Here is a 19715-nt window from a genome sequence, read left to right on the forward strand (position 1 = left end):
TAATCTTAGGAACACTTTTGGATTTCCACAGCCATTCGAATGCATCATGGACGACAATCTCCCTAAAATAGAAATTGTAGTACGTTGTTGTTTTAAAATTTGTTGCACCCCAGATACATGTCCATACGTCATGTGTTCCAGAGACTTCGGTGTTGAGCGCCTCTCTTTGAATCTGTTCCACTTCCTCATGTGCCTGAATTGATAGGGAGAGATGAAAGACCGCATGCAGCGTCGTGGTTGTGAGGAAGTCGTTGACTGATGCATCTTCAATGGTGGTGTATGAGTATGTACGTGGGAACTTCTCGGTATATATATTTTGGTTCTAGTTATCTTTTCAAAAGAGAGCCGAGGAGCCGCTGCCTATCTGAATTTTGGTCACACCACGGTAGATTGGCATGAGGTGAATCGGGTCTCTTATATTAAGTTACAAAGAGAGTATAAACTAGAGGGCCGAGATATTGGAATGAAATTACTATTTTGACACGGTCATGTCATATGGTCATGTCATAGTGTCAAAAAAAATGTCTTAGACTACCTACAGTAAGAATAACTTCAGGAGTAACATAAGGTTCAACTCAGCATATTTACTTATGTGGCAATGATGATTTAATGAGGAGAGAGAAGATTTGAGTAACATAATTAGTTACTCACACTAGGTGGGAGTGTCTGCCTTACTATGGTCGCTTTGACTATATAGAAATGATTGTGTTTTTAATGGCAAAAAATATTCTTCTATGCAGGTTATTTACCATTGTACGCATTGGCTTCGTACGTGGTCTATTATGCATCAAACGGAGTATCAATCGTTGTTCAAGATGGTGTGTATGCGGTTGGAGCGGATGGCCAGTGAGGTTTTTTACCCAACATGGGTGGCAGCATAATCTCCGGATCGAGTCACCTTCTCCGTCGACATAGGCATAGTTTCGGTCTCATATGGCTTTACTGTTGTCACTTTGTCATTTTTACTCTTTACCAGACTGTTCGTGCGATGGTTGTGTGCATCTTAGCTATGCAGAGGCCGGTTGTCACTCTTTATGCTTAGTATCTGTTTGATGCTATATTTTGAGTTAATAAACACGCTTTTTATCGAAAAAAAACATACCAAAATAAGATGCGTCTACAAACTAATAAATGAAGTGTTGCATGACATCACAAATATGTTACTTCTTACTATAGAGGTTGTAACATAAACTAGTAACATATGCATATTGCTAGTCTAAGTTACTTTCATTATGAGTAGTCTTATACTAGTAGTAAGTTACAGAGGGAGTATAAACTAGAGGGCTGAGATACGGGGATGAAGTTGTCATTTTTGAGGAAATTAATGATTTGAGAGATGCTCTCCTACTTATATTAGTTAATTAGATATACAAAGAAGAAAGGAAGAAATGTGCATACCCAATGCAAGACCGTACGTGTCTGATACTACTAGCAAACAGCAAGCGAATAAAGTGTATATGTTCTACGTTCCTGTATATATATAGCCTAATTAGCATGCATGTCGAAATTCAGGTCAGAAGTTCTCCTTGTGGAAGACGAACTTGGTGGTGGTCCGGTGCGAGAAGTCCTGGGACAGCCGCCTGAGCTCCGGCGTGAGCTTCTGGTCGCCGCAGTAGAAGACCCCGACGCGCTGCCCCTGGTGGTCGCAGGCGACGCGCTTGAAGACGTCGCGCCAGCAGGGCCTGGCGAAGTGCGTGCGCACGCGGGTCCCGGACACCACGTCCACGCCGCTCTTGGCGTGGTGGAGCGCCTGCAGCATCACCACCATGGCCGACCGCGCGTCGCCTTCCTCGTACACGCTGGTGCAGTGGTTGTGCAGCTCCACCACGGACTCCTCGCCGGCGGCGTCGCGCTCCGCCACCTCGTTCATCACGCCGCGGAACCACTCGAAGGAGCCCTCCTCCCGCGTGCACCAGTAGAAGTAGACCCGCTTCGTCATGAACCCCTCGTCGCCCTCCTGCTCCTGACCCTGCCGGTGGACGTTGTTGAGCACGTCCTTGACGATGCTGATGAGCGGCGTGGCGCCGATGCCGAGGCCGATGAGGAGGAGCACATCGTACTTGCGGTAGTCCTGCGCCGGCGCGCCGTAGGGCCCGTCGATCAGCAGCCGCGGGAACCTGCACGCCAGCATCAAGGAAAAGTCAGACAAGTTGAGAACCACCATGGACGTCGACGGTCCTTCCTGCTCGGACTCGTACTTACTTGGCGTTGGCGTTGTGCTCCACCATGGACGTGAAGTCGGCTCTCAGGAGACCGCTCTGCCCTGCCGACGGTGGCCTGCATATCTGCGACCACAACAACAACCATTGTTAAAAGCGAATCCTTCTCCTTCCTGCAAGGGAATTCCGTCGGCTCGATTGCTCTGCCACCGCTTACCTGGGAGAAGATGGCTCTGAATCTGCTCGTCCAGTCGCCCCGGCACCGGATGTGCATGCTGAGGTAGTCGTCGCCGGGAGCCGAGGTGATGGTGAATGGGTGCCTGCATTGCAACAGCAGCAGCAGCAGCTTGTCAGCTCAGGTGCACGGCTACATTCGCAGCGACGCGGAGACGATGGAAGCCATGAGAGATCGAGGGCGCTCACCACTCGAACGGCGAGACCTCGCCGCAGTTGACGTAGATGTACTGGCCGCTCCTGTACCTGAAGCCGTGGGGCTTACTCATGTGGATGGCTATCACATTCCCAGGATACACCGCCACCTTCTCGATCCTCACCGTGGTGAGTCCGTGCGACCTCAGCGCCCGAAGAAGCCGCTCGCCGGCGTACAGCAGCACGGGGACGGCAAGGTACATCCATGTCTGAAATTGCAAACGAGTTACTTACTACCAAACATAGCTCATATCTGAAGAGACCGGAGCTTGGAGGTCTCGATCGCTCGCTCACCGTCTGCTTGTACCATGTCCGGTTGATGTAGAGGCAGACGCCGTGGACGACCAAGGCGACGTAGACGACGACGAAGAGGTGGTGGGAGTACCAGAACATGTTGAAGCCGCTGAGCCTCTTGAGCGGGTTCCCGGCGCCGAGCTTGCTCCGGCGGAACCGCGGGTGCGCCAGCGTGTAGGCGACGGCCATGAGCACCACCATGACGACGCCGGTGACGCCCTCCACGCCCCTCACGAACCACCAGTAGTCCGGGACCCTCGTCTGCCCAAAGTAGCGCTTCATCGGCTCGTAGGCCTCGTCGCTGGCGTGGAGCAGGCGCGGGAAGTCGCAAGTCAGGTGGGTCACCCCGTGCAGCGCCACGCCGACGGCCACGCCCCCGGCCACCACCTTGTGGAAGTTGATGTTGTCGTTGAAGGGCACGGCGGCGCCGAGGCTGGTCCGGGAGCGGAGCCAGGTGAGGGTGTTGCGGCAGACGGGGAGGAGGATGAGGGCCATGTTGAACTTGGTGGTCTCGGCGCCGCCCTTGGCCACGCACACGCAGTAGCCCATCACGTCGAACGTCGGGTGGCGGCGGTACGCGTAGAACTTCCAGGCGAAGAGGCCGGCGTTGATGGACAGCCACAGCGACATCACCCACACGCGCTTCCAGTTGTCCTCCAGGAAGTAGCGCGCCGCCGTGAGGCCCCGCCGGAGCGGGTTCGCGTCCCGCGCCGGCACCAGCCTCTGGCTGATCAGCTGGCTGATGTTGGAGCTGTGCGCCACCAGGCTCGTCGGCGCCTGGGAAGGGGGCAGCAGCAGCAGGGACTCCAGTGTCGCAAGCTGTAGTGTTTTTTTCAAGACGAAATTGGAGTTGTCGGTATCACTGTCAGTGAAGAGTGAGCTGCCAACAATTTAACAACCAATTCCACGGAAGGAGATGAAGGTCGACCTCGATGTAGCCGAGCTGGTCGGGGTCGAGCTCCTCCATGATCAACGCCGTGTACTCGTCGACGCGCTCCAGGATCTTGGTGAGCTTGTTTGCAGAGGCCGTCAGAGTGAGGACCTGACAACGCAACAGAAATTCAGAAGCATTCAGATGATTTACTATTTACTGTACAAACAAACAAGTTACTCGTGACGGCACTGGATATTTTGCTCATTTCTCACCTCTTTGAGCTCCTCTTCGGTGATCCGACCGTCTGCGTTCTTGTCAACCCTGCAACAAGTTAGTACAATTGTCAAATTTTTCACATCAAACTTAATATCGAAATGTCAAATTTGGTCCACATTTCAGATTACAGACAAAGTTGAAGTTGGGGATTGGGTTTGATTGGAGACGTACATGTCAAAGAAAGTCTGCAGCTTGGCATCAAAGCCTGGGTCGGATAGCTGCTCCCAGAACTCCCTCAGCTCATCCTTGGTCAGCACCTGAGCAACGATCCCCCTTCGCCGTGCAAGCGCGTCGTACATCTGCGCCGCGAATTCCTCCGATCCAACCATCCCTACAACACAAATTTGGGAAGATCATTTCAGAATCATGGCAGTGGTGCTGTCGCACACTGACCGAAAATTCAGACTTGTAAACCTGACGACGCTTCAGAGAAATGGATGAGGAGCAAGCTGCAGCCTGCAACTGCAACTGCAAGTGAGTGAGCGAGCGAGCGAGCTTACCAATGCACTGGCCGAAGCGTGAGCGGAGGAGCAGGCCGTCGACGGCGAGGCGGTCGAACCGCTTGTCCACCTCGGGCCAGCTGCCCCGCGTGACCACGCTCTGGTTGAGGAAGTGGAGGCCCCTGAGCGCGCGCGCGGCGCCGGTCATGCTCCGGTCCAGCCGGGGCTGGCTCGCCGGCGCGTTGTCGCCACCCCCACGCTTGGCCGACGCGATGCGCCTCAGCTCGGCCTTGAGCCTCGAGGACAGGCCGCCGCTCCGGGGCAGCAGCGCCGCCTCGGGGGTCTCGCCGGCGGCCCTGACGCCCTGGACGGCCACGGCGTCGTCGGCCCCGACGTCGAGCGTGACCTCCACGTACTCGTTCTCCTCCTTGAACCGCGTGCTCCGTCGGCTCCCGCTCTTGCCGTCCGCGCCCTTGTTCTCTTCCAGCGGTGGCCCGGCATTGGCATTGCCGTTCCTCTCCATGCCCGTCAGCCGCGGTCGTGAAGCAAACTAGCGAGCAACGCCGCGTCCAGAAACAGCTGCGCTGATAGTCTGAAGAATGGAAGCAGAGCTCGATGGCGAGTTTTTTGGTAGCCAAGGAAGCAAGAATGTGCAGGACATATATAGAGAGAGATGCAAACAGTAGTAGTGGATTTGGTGAGGGCACGGTTGTGGTGTGCGTACACCAGAGACTTCAGGTTTGATGTTTCTTAGCCATCAAGTGGTAGCATGTCGAAAGTTTTTGTGTCCGTCTGCTGGTGTTTTTTAAGGTTTGGTGAGGGCAAGAGTCAAGAGGAGAGGAGGGAATGGGCATGATGGAAGGTGGTGGAAAGGAATACAGTGGGCGCCCGCCCCTGTCTCTCGACTCAACTCAACTTTTTTTTTTTGAAAGATCCAGCAATTGCTGGCTTTTCATTGCATTAGCAGGAAGACTCAACTCAACTCAACTCTGATGGCTTTGCGCAGTCCGGCAATCCAGCCCCTGGTTAGGGAGGGGTGGCCTTCAAAACCAGTGAAGCCATCCATTATTTTAACAATGCCGTCCAGGACCTGTGCATGCATGTTAGGCTATGGCCTGTTCTCAGAATGTGGTCTTCCAGTCCGGTTCCCATGCATATAAAGAAAGGGAAAAAAATGGAGCGCTTAGATTCTCGCTACCATGGTCAAAGTACGTAGAACATTATACAAGTCCAAGTGACGAGGGTTGTTGGAATTTGAGCACAGGCACAGCTGGATGGGCATAAGCAGCTAAGCACCCACCCCCGCGTCCTACAGCACAGCACGTCACCCACGCGACAAGGAAACAACGGAACCACCGGCGGCGGAGACTCTCTTCTTCTTCTTTTTTATAATGCCTGGTTGGTTGCCTTTTTACCGTTATTTTAGACCTACGTTCTCGGCCTCGCCTAAGCGACACCGGGGCGTGTGTGATTTGCTGTAGCAAGGAAGGGCAAGAATCGACATACATAAGCTGCAAAATTTTGAAAGCCAGAAAGTTTGTAGGGCAGGATTTAGGGAGAAAAACTAATGATCTACCTGCGCAGCAAATGCCAACTTCTCTTCTTCAACTTTTAGTCTATTTCAGTGCGTACATCTTAAAGAATGTACTAGTAACATCTCTGCACTTAACACCACCTCACATGCTCTTTACGTAAACCATCTACCGAGACTTGCCATGTTTCCAGTCACTCCGTGCTCCCCCACATGCCATTAGCTTTCATGTCCGTTATCTGTGATACCAAAACTGCGCATTGATAATTAGCTTACTCGAGTCATATATGCATCTTTGTCGATTCAAAGCACAAGAACATTTGGAGAACTCTTGCTAGCATCTAGTGTGCCTCTTCATTACCACAACAAGACCATACTCTCCAAGAACAACAAAAAGAACAAGAATGCGCTATGAATTAACCTAATTCAGTGTACATAATTTTGCACCAATTTGCAGTGTACTCACAAAACAGCATCTATATCCCGAGAAGCAAAAAATAAAAGAAAAGAAAAGCAACATCAGCTGTAGTACAAAGAAGCAAGACAAATTAGCAAGTCTGTTAGGAGAAGCCCAATCGCGTCAAATACATATTTCGGTGCAAACAAACCCCACACCTGCAAAGTTGAACGATGACTAGTGTCAAAACAAATCTGCGAAAACAACCACAAAGCAGCAATACAAAAAACCAGCGACCATTGTTTGCTGGAATTAAGTGCACATATTACCATCAAGTGACGCCTTTGGATCGTGACACATACGATTGTAACTGCCGTAGTGATAGCTGTAATTAAACCATACATCAAATGGACCTGAGTTTGGCACATAAACATTAGATATCACGTGGATCGACAAGCAAAGAAATAACTGATGTCAAGAAGGAATTCCACAATGCATAATAACACTCTTTCAGTATATGGTCGACAATTAGGGAAATCTAGATTCGTGTTTGTTTTGTAGTCCAACACGGCTGGGCCTAAACAGTAAATACTGGCTGTTCATATTATTTTCCTGAATATGAAACTTTTTTTTGTAAAAGAGAATATTTAACTACTGAAATTGTGTCACTAAATTACTGCCAGAGAGCGCAAACGAATTTCTTCAGTACCTGTATTAGAATATTGATGGTGACATCCTTCACCTTGCTTTTCTTCGATGCAGTATTATAACAGTGGACGGCAATAAATGGAAGACTAAGAACTGGTAGGATGTGAGAAACACCAAAGGTATCAATGGAAAGAAGAAACCCTTGACGAATGATATGGAAATTGTCAAACCTGCAAAATTTAGAATTGTGACAAATATCGTTACATAACATGCAAATGATATTTTTTTCTCAGATACAACTGTATTATTTGGAACATAATTATACTCACCCAATAAATGCAGCACCATAGCGGAGGCCATCAAAGGTACACCTGAAATGTATTCTGTATTAGCACAAATGCATTTTTAGCAATCCCATCTAACAATGCAAATTAAATCACATTAACCATAAGCTCAAAACCTCATAACGGTAAGGACAAATGGCCATGCATCATCTCTCGGACCAGTAAAAACATAGTACATAAAAAACATGAAACAGAAACATAAATCAGAGTAAAAGAAAGGTCAAAATGCATCAGGATCTCACCAGTGACCAGTCAGATAGAATAGACAAACTGCAAGAAGGCTCCATTGTGTTACTGATACAGGGTTAGCAACACAACTCCCTGTTGTGTCAAGTTTCGAGTCTTTCTGGTATTTCTGCTGTAACATTATTATGCACCAAGCTGCAAAATGGTTAATTAAAAATTTCAGATGATATGCTTCCTAATGATGATATAAAAGGAAAAAAAAAGGCTCGAGTTGTGCCTCAAGCAGTACATGCTAAATTTTTAGAAGCGCTTGTCTTAAGAATTGAGTGACTTGCAAAGTACCTCCAGTGATGCAAATTAACGCTACAAAAGCACCCTGCCTTCCCAACAACATCAAGATAGTTGGGCTCCATGAACACAGCATGGCAGCTGATAAACTAGTTATCCTTTTGTTGAACTTCAAAGAACCAACTGGGGCAAACAATCGCCAAAGTACAGATATTACCAATGACAAACCTCCAATGGCATAAACAAAGCGAGGAGCCAAACTTCTTCCAATTTCTTGAACAGCTTTAGTATGAGACAGTAAAGTACTTTCAGAAGCCCAATAATTTGCTATAAATGCATAGCTCAAGATGGTTCCAGACATAATAAAGTACTTCAAGAACCTCTGATGGACCGCACAGGTGATGAGCTTTAATACAATACAGGTCACCATGGCAAGAGATATGATGGGGAATATATCCATGGAGACATTGCAAAAACTGGAACCGAAAATGTCACAAATGATGCTCACTGGGTGGTCTTTTGTAGCAGTTGGCCCAGCAACTTGTTTTGACATCCCAAGCTCAATTCCAAATCGTGCAAAGATATTTAGAAGAAGGAAAATAAACTCCTGTCAATTAAAAAAGTAAGGTGGGATCAGAAGATAATTATATAACCAACATTAAAACAAAAATTCTAGTGAATGAAGGAAAGTTTGAACAGCATTGATATAATAGGAATATTAACTTCTATGGTGAAGTTCCCTTTTGTGGCCGAGCTCCACACACCGGCAATGCAACTCGTGGCCAAAAGAAAGTTTGTAACTCTACCTTCTGCCACTGCATGACAAGAAAACAACTTCGTGAATCAGTAGTCACCAGCGAATTCAAAATGTACAGCAAGATTGGTATATCTGATGAACTCACATATATAACTGTTGGATAGTAAACTCGCTGCTCGAATCGTGACCAATGTAAAAGCAAAGGATAATTTGGGGATGATCCTTGAACTAGCACATTCCTGAGCTGATGGTTGACATAAAGCATTCAGCCTCACAAGTATGTATGCCTGAGTGATAACTGACAGTATCATAAGTAAAAGACCAGTGCCCATCAACCATAAATCAAACTCCGTCCAAGCAGAGCGAGCAAGCTTTGCAAAGCTTTCCAAGAAGCTAGAGTATGCATCAATTTGCAACTGCAGAGAAGAACTTGCGCTCTCCTTAAATTCTTCTCCCTTAGCTGTTTCCGATGGGCATGTAGACTTCAAAACCTCTGACCAGTTCGCCTGAGCTTTTGAATACAGCTCCTCAACATGGTGCAGGTATTCAGCTGAAAATCCAATGATAGAACTACCAGAATATTGATCAATGTATCTCTTTACCTACAAGGGACAGACGAAGATCAAAGAAGTACTACCAAATCAGCATATCTGCAAATGCAGTTCATACTACCTGCCAACTATTTACACAAAGGGCTTCTGCATATCTCATTTTCCACGCTTCTAGGTCATCCTGTGGCGTGCATGCATTGATACCCGTCCTTTGATTATCCCATGTCCCAGCGCTCAAAGCATACAATTCTGGGTTTACACGTCCAATGCTAGATACGGAAAAACAAGCACATCTCAACAAAAAGCAGTAACACACAACTGAAGCCATCAAATAAGCACCATGTTAAGTTTACGTACCTTCCAAAAGGAAAAGGTATACCGAGTAGTGCTGATACAGTTACTGCAAAATCAAGCTGAAATCAAAGAAAAACTTAGCAATATTGATAAAATAGAGCATCCATACGGGAGAGTGCAATCAGAATTTACCTGCTGCATAGTGCTGACGCACACTTCTTTCCCATGCTAGAACAGTAAACCATCAGCAGAAAGGGAAATCAATCAATGTTGGTATTCAGATTGCTAAATGCACAGATAGAAGCCGACTATTACGAAATAAATTGCAATTAATAACTAAAAAAACAAGACGAGGAACTAAATATCTCTACACTGCTTCTATCAAGCTTATATTCCATCAACTATACAAGCCCACGAGAAAGGTAATTCTATACAGAAATGACAACTACCCCACCATGCTAAAGGCTATGAGCACGCTTTGTGTGATACTACTTCATACCCATGCATAACCCAGTTAGTTAAGGACTGTCTACATACCTAATTTATCACAGAATGTCAGATGTCGAACCCATAATGGAACAGTAAAGAACTAAATATGTCAGTAGAAGTATCCCTATAAGTGTGACTTTCATATTCTATATAAATTATAATTCAGGTGACAATATGGCCAAGGAGTGATGGCTGTGTGCATCCAAATGGTGCAGAGGCCGGGGTTTATCCCCTTTTCAAAAGAAAAAAATGGCCAAGGAGTATGTGCTATGATTATCTGGGTCCTAGTCCTGATAAAAATTAGTTAGAGAAGGATTACATGCAAACAAGAAAATCAAGATGTTAGCATGAATGACAAGATCAGTCAATTTATCATTACAAATGAAATGTACCAGATCAAAATTGCATGAATTTTCACCAAGAACAGATAAGACAGCATCGGGTGGTGTCTTTGGACTCCATGCAAACAGAGATGTTTCAACCTACAATGAAACTGCATTAGTTCAGATATTTTTGCACTTAGCAATGAAAAAACAAGACATGTCACCTCTTCAGCAGTTCCTCCTCCATGGTCACCATTTAGGGTTTGGCCATGATCTCCCATTACAAGGAGTAAAGTATTTTCATGGGGACCACCAGGTGTTGATAGGCTTTTCAATGTGTTAATCACATCCTACAGGAGCAAAATTGAGGCTAATTTAACAATCAGAATTTAGGATCACATAAGATGATGTCTCCTGCAAATGATTAGCACACAAAAAAACATATCATGTACTATGAATGGGATACCTGACCTCTAGGATTTGATTGTATTGCTCCAACTTCTGGATCATCGGGGCAGAGTCGACACCGAATATATGCCCTGCATGGTCCTAAAGAAAGTTGATCTCATATACTTCTAGTTCCACAAAGGAAAGGATCAAATGTGTAAGCCAGCTCCAAAGTGAGCACAAACAACTTACCACACCAAGGAAATGTGCAATAAGAATGTCCCAATCATTTTCATGCAGTGAAGGAAGCAAGTGTTCAATAACACCATTGTCTACCTGATACATAATTTGACGAGTAATTCCACGGAAATTAGATGGAAAGCGAAAAATAGCTCATCGCGCAGAAAGGACAAAATGGTACTGAACAGATGGCATACCGTGTCGAGATCTTTAACATTAAAAGAAGGGTATGGAAATGACTTGTTGAAGTGCTCTGGGTATAACTGTGTCCATGTATCATCTCCCATCATGACCACCCTCTTTCCATTTTTGACAAGCTGATTGAGCGCAAAGAAACAAAAGCATGGTTAACTACCCGCCGTGAGCTACATATTTTACTAAAGTTGAATGTGAAGTGCAAGGAACCTGATGCATTATATTGTCTTCCACTATTGCTGGAGCTCCAAAGCTATTGCCGACATCAATAAAGGTAGGGAGACCACCCGTCGTGAGAGCCTGAACATAAATGCAGCAAGAATATACACTAAGTTATGACCCTTTTACATTGAGGTGTGCTCGAGATTAACAGCTTTTTGGCATAACATCAGTGCTGAATGTATGCCATGAGATCAATATACAGTTATACACACAACAGTATTCATCACCTTAAGACGTTGAAGGCTGGTGGTCGGTGGGTCAGCCAGAGCTTTGAAGATCCTAGCAGAGTTCTTCTCATCAGCAGCCAGCTTCTGCAGGACCTGCAACTTGTCCATCCATGGCTGCTTCTCTGCAGCAAAATGGTCAGGGTTAACTCGTTAGCAGCTCGCAATGTCCTACAGTAGTTTCCTCATTGCGCAGAAGTACACAAATGCAAACCCACCTTCAAAGAATGTACTCGGTGCCACGAAATCGAACCTGTAAGATAGCATAAATTGCTCAAAATCAGACATGGGAACTGAAACGAGGACAGAACAGGCAAGGCGGTGCTACCTGAGGGCGTCGAGGACGACGATGACGAGGTGGTCTACGGCTGGCTGGGGCCACGAAGAGCACCCGGGGGAGACGCCGGTGCGGTCGTCCCGGTGGCTGTGGAGGTCGAGCTCGGTGCGGGTGAGGAGGAAGCCGCGCGTGAAGAGGTAGATGGCCAGCGAGTGGAGGGCGAGGATGGCGACGAAGAGCAGCGGCCACGAGCGGCCCCAGGAGGACCCGCGGCGGCGGCTCGCCGGCGCCGCCATGGACTCCGGCAGGCGTCGTGCTCGTCGGGTCGGATCTGAAGCTGTGAGTAACCGGTGTGCTTGGATCGCATGCGAGCGATTATGTGCGCGCCCTTTATTTCGCGATGGACGGTGCGGATGGGAACACGTCAAGAAAACTAGTAGTACCAGTACTGATTAGGCCCTGTATATATGCTGCAATGAAATATAAACTTTAGGGTAAATTTTCGAATTGAACTTCTGTGGCATGGTATATGCACTGTATTTCTATCAATATTGTGAAAACAATTAGGCCTGAATGGTTTTTCAATTGTAGTTTTGCGTAGCATAAAAACATCCAGGTTCTAGATCTGGCACCTCAACATGACTAAGAGTAAGACATCGGAGGAGGAAACCATACATGCCATCCACGACTCATGAGCCGGAGGCAGGTGACGGGCGGTGGTGTCAAATGCATAGACGTTCTGTTGTCTTTTCAGTTTTGTCATGTCGGTCTTTGTGACTTATACTTTAATCTTTATAACATAAATGAGATACATATTACCATGAAAAAAACATTCAGGCTCATGTCCACATTGCTTCAGCTTCTTGCTCTAGATAGGAAATCTGTCAAAAATCAAAGGTCAACTGGTCGTTGCCATGGATTTGCACTTACAACAAACAGCCTGCCGTCGCTCGCCTTAAGGACGCAGACCCAGCAAAAGGCAAATCTCCCATTGATTCATAGTCGAATGACGCGTATGGAACATGGACCATGACAAATTCATATACAGGAGTGTGATGCGTATGGAAACACATATCTTGACGAATTCATATACATAGAGTTTATCGATACGTCGGCTTTAGACGACGAATATGTTGAAATGACAATGCTAATAAGCATCCAGGAAGAATTGGAGAAGCAAGAGGAGCATGTATCGAACTTTAAGGTTTCGATAAAAAGAGCAGGAGAGTTGTTCACCTGGATAGAATCGCTAGCGTGAAGCTTCTCTATGCTGACTACTTCAAACCAAATCCAACATCATATAAAGAATTTTTCGGACGTCCCTTCGGGATGAGCAGAGTTTTTTTTCTTGCGCGTAGTGAATTTTGTGGAGGACGCTGATGACTACTTCAAACTAAGGATGCATTATTGCGGGAAACTCTCTGCATGCTTGATTATGGTAGACCACATGCTTGAACACGATGGTGCAATTTGCACGCATCACGATGAAGATGATTCAATTTTCCAATGTGAAAAAAATAAATGTTTGGACCATGTTTTTTTTGTACGAATGATTTTTATCGTGAGCTATTGATTGCATTGTTTGTGATGACCATGACAAATTCATATACAGGAGTGTGATGCGTATGGAAACACATATCTTGACGAATTCATATACATAGAGTTTATCGATACGTCGGCTTCAGACGACGAATATGTTGAAATGACAATGATGATGAGCATCCAGGAAGAATTGGAGAAGCAAGAGGAGCATGTATCGAACTTTAAGGTTTCGATAAAAAGGGCAGGAGAGTTGTTCACCTGGATAGAATCGCTAGCGTGAAGCTTCTCTATGCTGACTACTTCAAACCGAATCCAACATCATATAAAGAATTTTTCGGACGTCCCTTCGGGATGAGCAGAGTTTTTTTTCTTGCGCGTAGTGAATTTTGTGGAGGACGCTGATGACTACTTCAAACTGAGGATGCATTGTTGCGGGAAACTCTCTGCATGCTTGATTATGGTAGACCACATGCTTGAACACGATGGTGCAATTTGCACGCATCACGATGAAGATGATTCAATTTTCCAATGTGAAAAAAATAAATGTTTGGACCATGTTTTTTTTGTACGAATGATTTTTATCATGAGCTATTGATTGCATTGTTTGTGATGACCATGACAAATTCATATACAGGAGTGTGATGCGTATGGAAACACATATCTTGACGAATTCATATACATAGAGTTTATCGATACGTCGGCTTTAGACGACGAATATGTTGAAATGACAATGATGATGAGCATCCAGGAAGAATTGGAGAAGCAAGAGGAGCATGTATCAAACTTTAAGGTTTCGATAAAAAGGGCAGGAGAGTTGTTCACCTGAATAGAATCGCTAGCGTGAAGCTTCTCTATGCTGACTACTTCAAACCAAATCCAACATCATATAAAGAATTTTTCGGACGTCCCTTCGGGATGAGCAGAGTTTTTTTTCTTGCGCGTAGTGAATTTTGTGGAGGACGTTGATGACTACTTCAAACTGAGGATGCATTGTTGCGGGAAACTCTCTACATGCTTGATTATGGTAGACCACATGCTTAAACACGATGGTGCAATTTGCACGCATCACGATGAAGATGATTCAATTTTCCAATGTGAAAAAAATAAATGTTTGGACCATGTTTTTTTTGCACGAATGATTTTTATCGTGAGCTATTGATTGTTTGTTTGTGATGATCAATTATGCATGTGTGTGTTTGAACTTGAGGTTTTAAAATTACGAGTTGTGGTTGGAAATGAGAACATTTGGGAGTTGGACCGGTGTTGTTCGCGTCCAGACATGTCCGTGGACCTGATTTCGCGGAGCAGATGCTCTTGCGACCTATACAAGCGCGCACAAAATCATGGCTCAAGTAAAGATGTACGACAGCCACCATTTATCTAGCACATGAACACAGTTACACAGGACACGGACATACAGTGTAGAATATATGAAGATGGAGGAGGACAGGGAAAACATACCGGCGAGAGGATTTGCTTACCGGCTGCTTCGTGGTCGCCGAACCCGCGTCTTCCTAGATGAAAACGAACGATATCTCTCTCTCTAAAAAAAAGATGAAAACGAACGATATCTCTGTACGGTTTAGGAAATTGAGAAGTGAGCACTGGAACAGCCATGGATGGGGATGGAGAGTGAGATTAGGCTTCTCGTAAAAAAAGAAAAATAAAACTGTACCGGATGAATTCGGCTGAATATATGAAGATGGAGGAGGACAGGGAAAACATACCGGCGAGAGGATTTGCTTACCGGCTGCTTCGTGGTCGCCGAACCCGCGTCTTCCTAGATGAAAACGAACGATATCTCTCTCTCTAAAAAAAAGATGAAAACGAACGATATCTCTGTACGGTTTAGGAAATTGAGAAGTGAGCATTGGAACAGCCATGGATGGGGATGGAGAGTGAGATTAGGCTTCTCGTAAAAAAAGAAAAATAAAACTGTACCGGATGAATTCGGCTGAATATATGAAGATGGAGGAGGACAGGGAAAACATACCGGCGAGAGGATTTGCTTACCGGCTGCTTCGTGGTCGCCGAACCCGCGTCTTCCTAGATGAAAACGAACGATATCTCTCTCTCTAAAAAAAAGATGAAAACGAACGATATCTCTGTACGGTTTAGGAAATTGAGAAGTGAGCACTGGAACAGCCATGGATGGGGATGGAGAGTGAGATTAGGCTTCTCGTAAAAAAAGAAAAATAAAACTGTACCGGATGAATTCGGCTGAATATATGAAGATGGAGGAGGACAGGGAAAACATACCGGCGAGAGGATTTGCTTACCGGCTGCTTCGTGGTCGCCGAACCCGCGTCTTCCTAGATGAAAACGAACGATATCTCTCTCTCTAAAAAAAAGATGAAAACGAACGATATCTCTGTACGGTTTAGGAAATTGAGAAGTGAGCACTGGAACAGCCATGGATGGGGATGGAGAGTGAGATTAGGCTTCTCGTAAAAAAAGAAAAATAAAACTGTACCGGATGAATTCGGCTGGAAAGCACAAGGATAATTGCGCATCCAGGGAATCGAACCCTGGTCAGTACCGTGGGAGGGTACTATGATACCACTACACCAGATGCGCTTTGTTGGTTAGAGAACTTGTTTGCCTCTCTTGTACATGAACTGTATCACTACAAGGAAACGAAATGCACCGACGCTAGGAATTCATATTTTGTCCGAGCAAGAGAGGAAAATGTACATGCCAAAGTGCTTACCAATGTACCAGTCCAGGCACACATCATCATCATCAGGGAAACCCCTTTTGAGTCCCAAGCATGCTTAGCACCCGTCCAGCAGAAAAATCTGGAGCAAGACCCTCATGAACAAGCAAATAAACAAGCCATACAAGCACTGCACAGGGTTCTTCAGCTGTTTAGGTTCCTCAACGGCCTGCGTTGAATCAGGGGCACCGTTGTCGCTGCTCAAATGCCATCTCAATGTTATTACAAAAGAAGATGTATATGGTATAAATCTCCGTTGGCACAATTCTAGGGAAGTCCCTTTTTATCTCTCTTCTAAACCCAGTCGGCACCGGGGTCATACAGTCCCCCGCCTTGGGTTCCTCCCTGCACAACACAAGCAATTCAATGATTCGGTCAAATCGGAAAAAGCGAGAGCGAAGATACAGCAATGCACCATTTTGCTCTTACAGAAAGTCAGGGAGATTGTGCTGCTTTACTTGAAGTTGTTGTCATTCTACAAAACACAGAGAGATGTTGCTCCTACACATGATTTTTGCATTGCTTCTCATGACTTGCGCATTATGAGTAGCCAATACACGTGGATACTCGACATATACTAACTACACTTTAGCATTGCGCGTGTCCACATTTTGTCAGCTAATAGCACTAGTTTTCCTCAAGTGATGGTCATGGAGGAAGGAGAAACCAACATAGTTTCCTCGGGCGATGATGTACTTAATAGTCATAGTATAACTAATCACAATTCCTAAATTACCAAGTGGCATCTGAAATAACCTTACAATATTACCTTCTAGGACCAAACACACACATTCAAGGAAATTGCTAATGTTTCTTCTGGTTCACCACACACACGAAAGCCAAAGGTCAGAGTTACTGAATTAAATTCAGTAGTTCCATTCATCCCCTACTAGTAAGTGCCCCCGTTTCCATGTAAAAGGTTAGTGAGGCAACTTAATCCAAACATCCCATATATCCATTCTAAAACTTCAGAGAATAAGAAGTGTTATTGAATTACCAACATTTCATGTTAAGTATACAAAGACCAACACCACAGATGTAAGCCAACACCACAATCCAGTTCAGTATTTGCATTACAAAAGATAAACTTTAAGCCATCTAGAAATAATACACTAGTCTATATTGATAGTTATTTTGTGAATAATTTTTAATTATCATCTGGCAGAACAAATTCATGTGATAAATTACACAAAGGTAGAATGCAGTCTTCTTAGGCAACACACATCTTCATCACAAATTCAATATAGCAAGTTAGCAACCGAGAGTGCATGCCATATTAATCAGGTACCAGAAATGTAGGTCAGGCAATGATCAAATATAAACTCAAACGAGCACTAGTATTCATTTTTGTCCCAGAAATGCTGGACTCATGGGATGAACAACTAAACAAATCTTGTTCATTTGCTTGGGGTTACACAGATCATGCACACCGGAAAAAAGCATCTCCATGCGGAAACGCTACAACTTTTACATGGAAACAGGCAGTGGCATGAACTATATAACCCCCCTAGTACGAAAAAAGCTTCACTCATTAGTGCAAAAAATGCACCATTATTGATAGACAAGAATACACTGCACTAATACTGATACTAGTTCATCAGTCCAACAGGCGCAGCTCAAGAATTTGCTTTCGATGTTGCCTCCAATCTCCCGGCAAGTAGCTTCACTACATACTTCCCCAGTATGTCAGCCTCAAGGTTCACCTTATCCCCAACCTTCTTCCTGGGCAGCACAACATTGTCCTGCGTGTAGCGCACAAGCATGAAGTCGAACCACCCCTCCTCCTCGTTCACATTGACGACGGTGAGGCTGGTCCCGTCCACGGCGACGAACCCCTTGGGCACGAGCAAGCTGAGGATCTCTGGCGGTGCGCGCACGGTGACCCAGATAGAATCGCCCTCGGGCCGGAACGCGGCGATCTCGCCGGTGCCGTCGACGTGGCCCTGGACGAAGTGCCCGCCCATGCGAGACGCCGGCGTGAGCGCGCGCTCGAGGTTGACGTCGTCGCCCGCGACGCGCTCGCCGAGTGACGTGCACCGGAGGGTCTCCGGCGCGACGCCGAAGGTGAGCGTGGAGGCAGCGGTGTCGATGGCCGCCACGGTGAGGCACGTCCCGTCGACGGCGATGCTGTCGCCTAGCTGCGTCCCGGCGAGGAGGTTCTTGGTCTCGACCTCGAGGTCGACACCGGGAGCGTCTCCCCCGCTCCCACCCCCGCCCCCAGTAGGCGTGGGCGGCGGGCCGATGCGGCGCACGCGGCCGACCTCCTCGACGATCCCGGTGAAGAGATAGCGGACGGGGATGTGGGAGGCCGAGGAGGAGGAGATGCTCTTGGGGACGGGGGAGAGCGAGAAGCGCAGGGGCTGGGCGCGGAGCGGCGTGGAGGAGGCCATCCGGGAGGCGAAGGGGAGCAGCGGGGACGAAGCGGGCAGGAGGCCCCTGCGGAGGATGTGCGGGTGGCAACGGACGGCCGCGGCGGCGGTGGGCAGCGGCGCCATGGCCAGATCCTTGTCGCCTGGATTGGGGAAGATTTAGGATGGGGTTAGTTCTCGCGACGCGTCAGCCGTGAGCGAGCCAAACTACACGATGATACGTAGGGTAGGCGTATTCCGTGGCATACGTGAACGACGCAAGTTTGCGGAAGGAATGGCCGTCTCGTTTCTGCACGGGTCGGGTTATATAATGCCAGGCCGGGAGAGGTCTTAAAAAAAAAAAACTTGAACTAATACAGCCCGTCGAAATTCAACCTCGACCTCCAAATCTGTGAAATTGATACCATGTGTGGGAGTACTTACTAATCCCGGTCAATCCTGACCCTCTGTCTATGAATTTATGTTTGATGTATCGAGAGAAGGATGATCCATCCTGGAATCCGGGATAAATCTCTACTCCCACCGATTGCATGGTCCCACATGTCATATTTATCTTCCTTCTTCTGTATCCTCCATCTCTCTGTGTAGCTTGCTTCTCACTTCTTTAATTCTTGGGGCACCATGGCGGTGAGCACGCCACCTGCGTCGGCGTCGGGAACGCCCGCCCGCCATGCTCACGGCTCCAACTCGTCACTCATGATGCTCTCCAGTCGCCCACTGCCCTCCTCCCGTGCCCCTCATCGTCGACGCTGCCGGCCATTAACGGCTGCAGCTGGCTCTGCAGCTTGCTGTTCGCAGCCATGTGTGTGTGTGGTCTCCTCCTGCACGCATCTTTTTTCTGTGGCCGAGGATGTAGATGCAAATAGGAGCTCGATTTGCTCAGCACTGTCCTGTGTGTGGGTTCTATAAAGCTATCACGGCGGCCGGCAAAAAAATAGGAATTGAGTTGTGGTTGCTAAATGTTTGTTCTGCTCCATGTGCACTCACGCGTCCGGGATGTCTTGGTCCCTGCTGATGTGCGCACCCAAAATCATTGTCACCATGGCAGGAACTAGAGTCTGATGGAGAGTAGCAACATACCGACACCTCCGGGTTCTGCTATCCAATGCTTATTAGGATGGTACTAGTACATCCTTTTGTGACTTCTTGCACCATTCACCATAAAAAGATAGTGAGTTGAGCTTGACGAGAAGTGGTTCGAGTTGCATCGCTTGCCTCGGGAGTCGACGTCATCACCGTCACACACCTCTGTCGACATTATCG

General features: G+C 46.8%; 3 protein-coding genes and 1 non-coding gene across 4 annotated transcripts; all 4 read right to left on the reverse strand.

Annotated features, from left to right (window-relative positions):
* Positions 1-1290: 1290 nt before the first annotated feature.
* LOC125508183 (respiratory burst oxidase homolog protein B) lies at positions 1291-5282 on the reverse strand. The gene is made up of 9 exons (XM_048672789.2): positions 4533-5282; positions 4204-4363; positions 4029-4077; positions 3811-3924; positions 2883-3701; positions 2583-2797; positions 2377-2479; positions 2203-2285; positions 1291-2117 (listed from the first exon to the last, which is right to left on the reverse strand). The coding sequence occupies exons 1-9, from the start codon at positions 4993-4995 to the stop codon at positions 1514-1516; spliced, it is 2610 nt and encodes an 869-aa protein (XP_048528746.1). The 5' UTR covers positions 4996-5282; the 3' UTR covers positions 1291-1513.
* Positions 5283-6399: 1117 nt separating this feature from the next.
* On the reverse strand, positions 6400-12200 carry LOC125508182 (Alkaline-phosphatase-like family protein). Its single transcript, XM_048672788.2, has 20 exons — positions 11877-12200; positions 11767-11801; positions 11552-11673; positions 11313-11402; positions 11105-11224; positions 10920-11003; positions 10752-10829; positions 10505-10630; positions 10350-10439; positions 9661-9696; positions 9532-9587; positions 9296-9443; positions 8769-9225; positions 8590-8681; positions 7921-8473; positions 7635-7773; positions 7378-7419; positions 7110-7278; positions 6730-6813; positions 6400-6618 (listed from the first exon to the last, which is right to left on the reverse strand). The coding sequence occupies exons 1-20, from the start codon at positions 12119-12121 to the stop codon at positions 6523-6525; spliced, it is 2862 nt and encodes a 953-aa protein (XP_048528745.2). The 5' UTR covers positions 12122-12200; the 3' UTR covers positions 6400-6522.
* A 3673-nt stretch (positions 12201-15873) lies between these two features.
* On the reverse strand, positions 15874-15944 carry TRNAG-CCC (transfer RNA glycine (anticodon CCC)). The gene has a single exon. It is a non-coding gene; the product is annotated as a tRNA-Gly (tRNA).
* A 1457-nt stretch (positions 15945-17401) lies between these two features.
* LOC125508184 (lumazine-binding family protein) lies at positions 17402-18725 on the reverse strand. The gene has a single exon (XM_048672790.2). The coding sequence runs from the start codon at positions 18576-18578 to the stop codon at positions 17700-17702; it is 879 nt and encodes a 292-aa protein (XP_048528747.1). The 5' UTR covers positions 18579-18725; the 3' UTR covers positions 17402-17699.
* Positions 18726-19715: the final 990 nt, after the last annotated feature.

Source organism: Triticum urartu, chromosome 5A, assembly GCF_056163025.1.
Source record: "Triticum urartu cultivar PI428250 chromosome 5A, HENAU_Tu73, whole genome shotgun sequence".
Classification (NCBI taxonomy): Eukaryota; Viridiplantae; Streptophyta; class Magnoliopsida; order Poales; family Poaceae; genus Triticum; species Triticum urartu.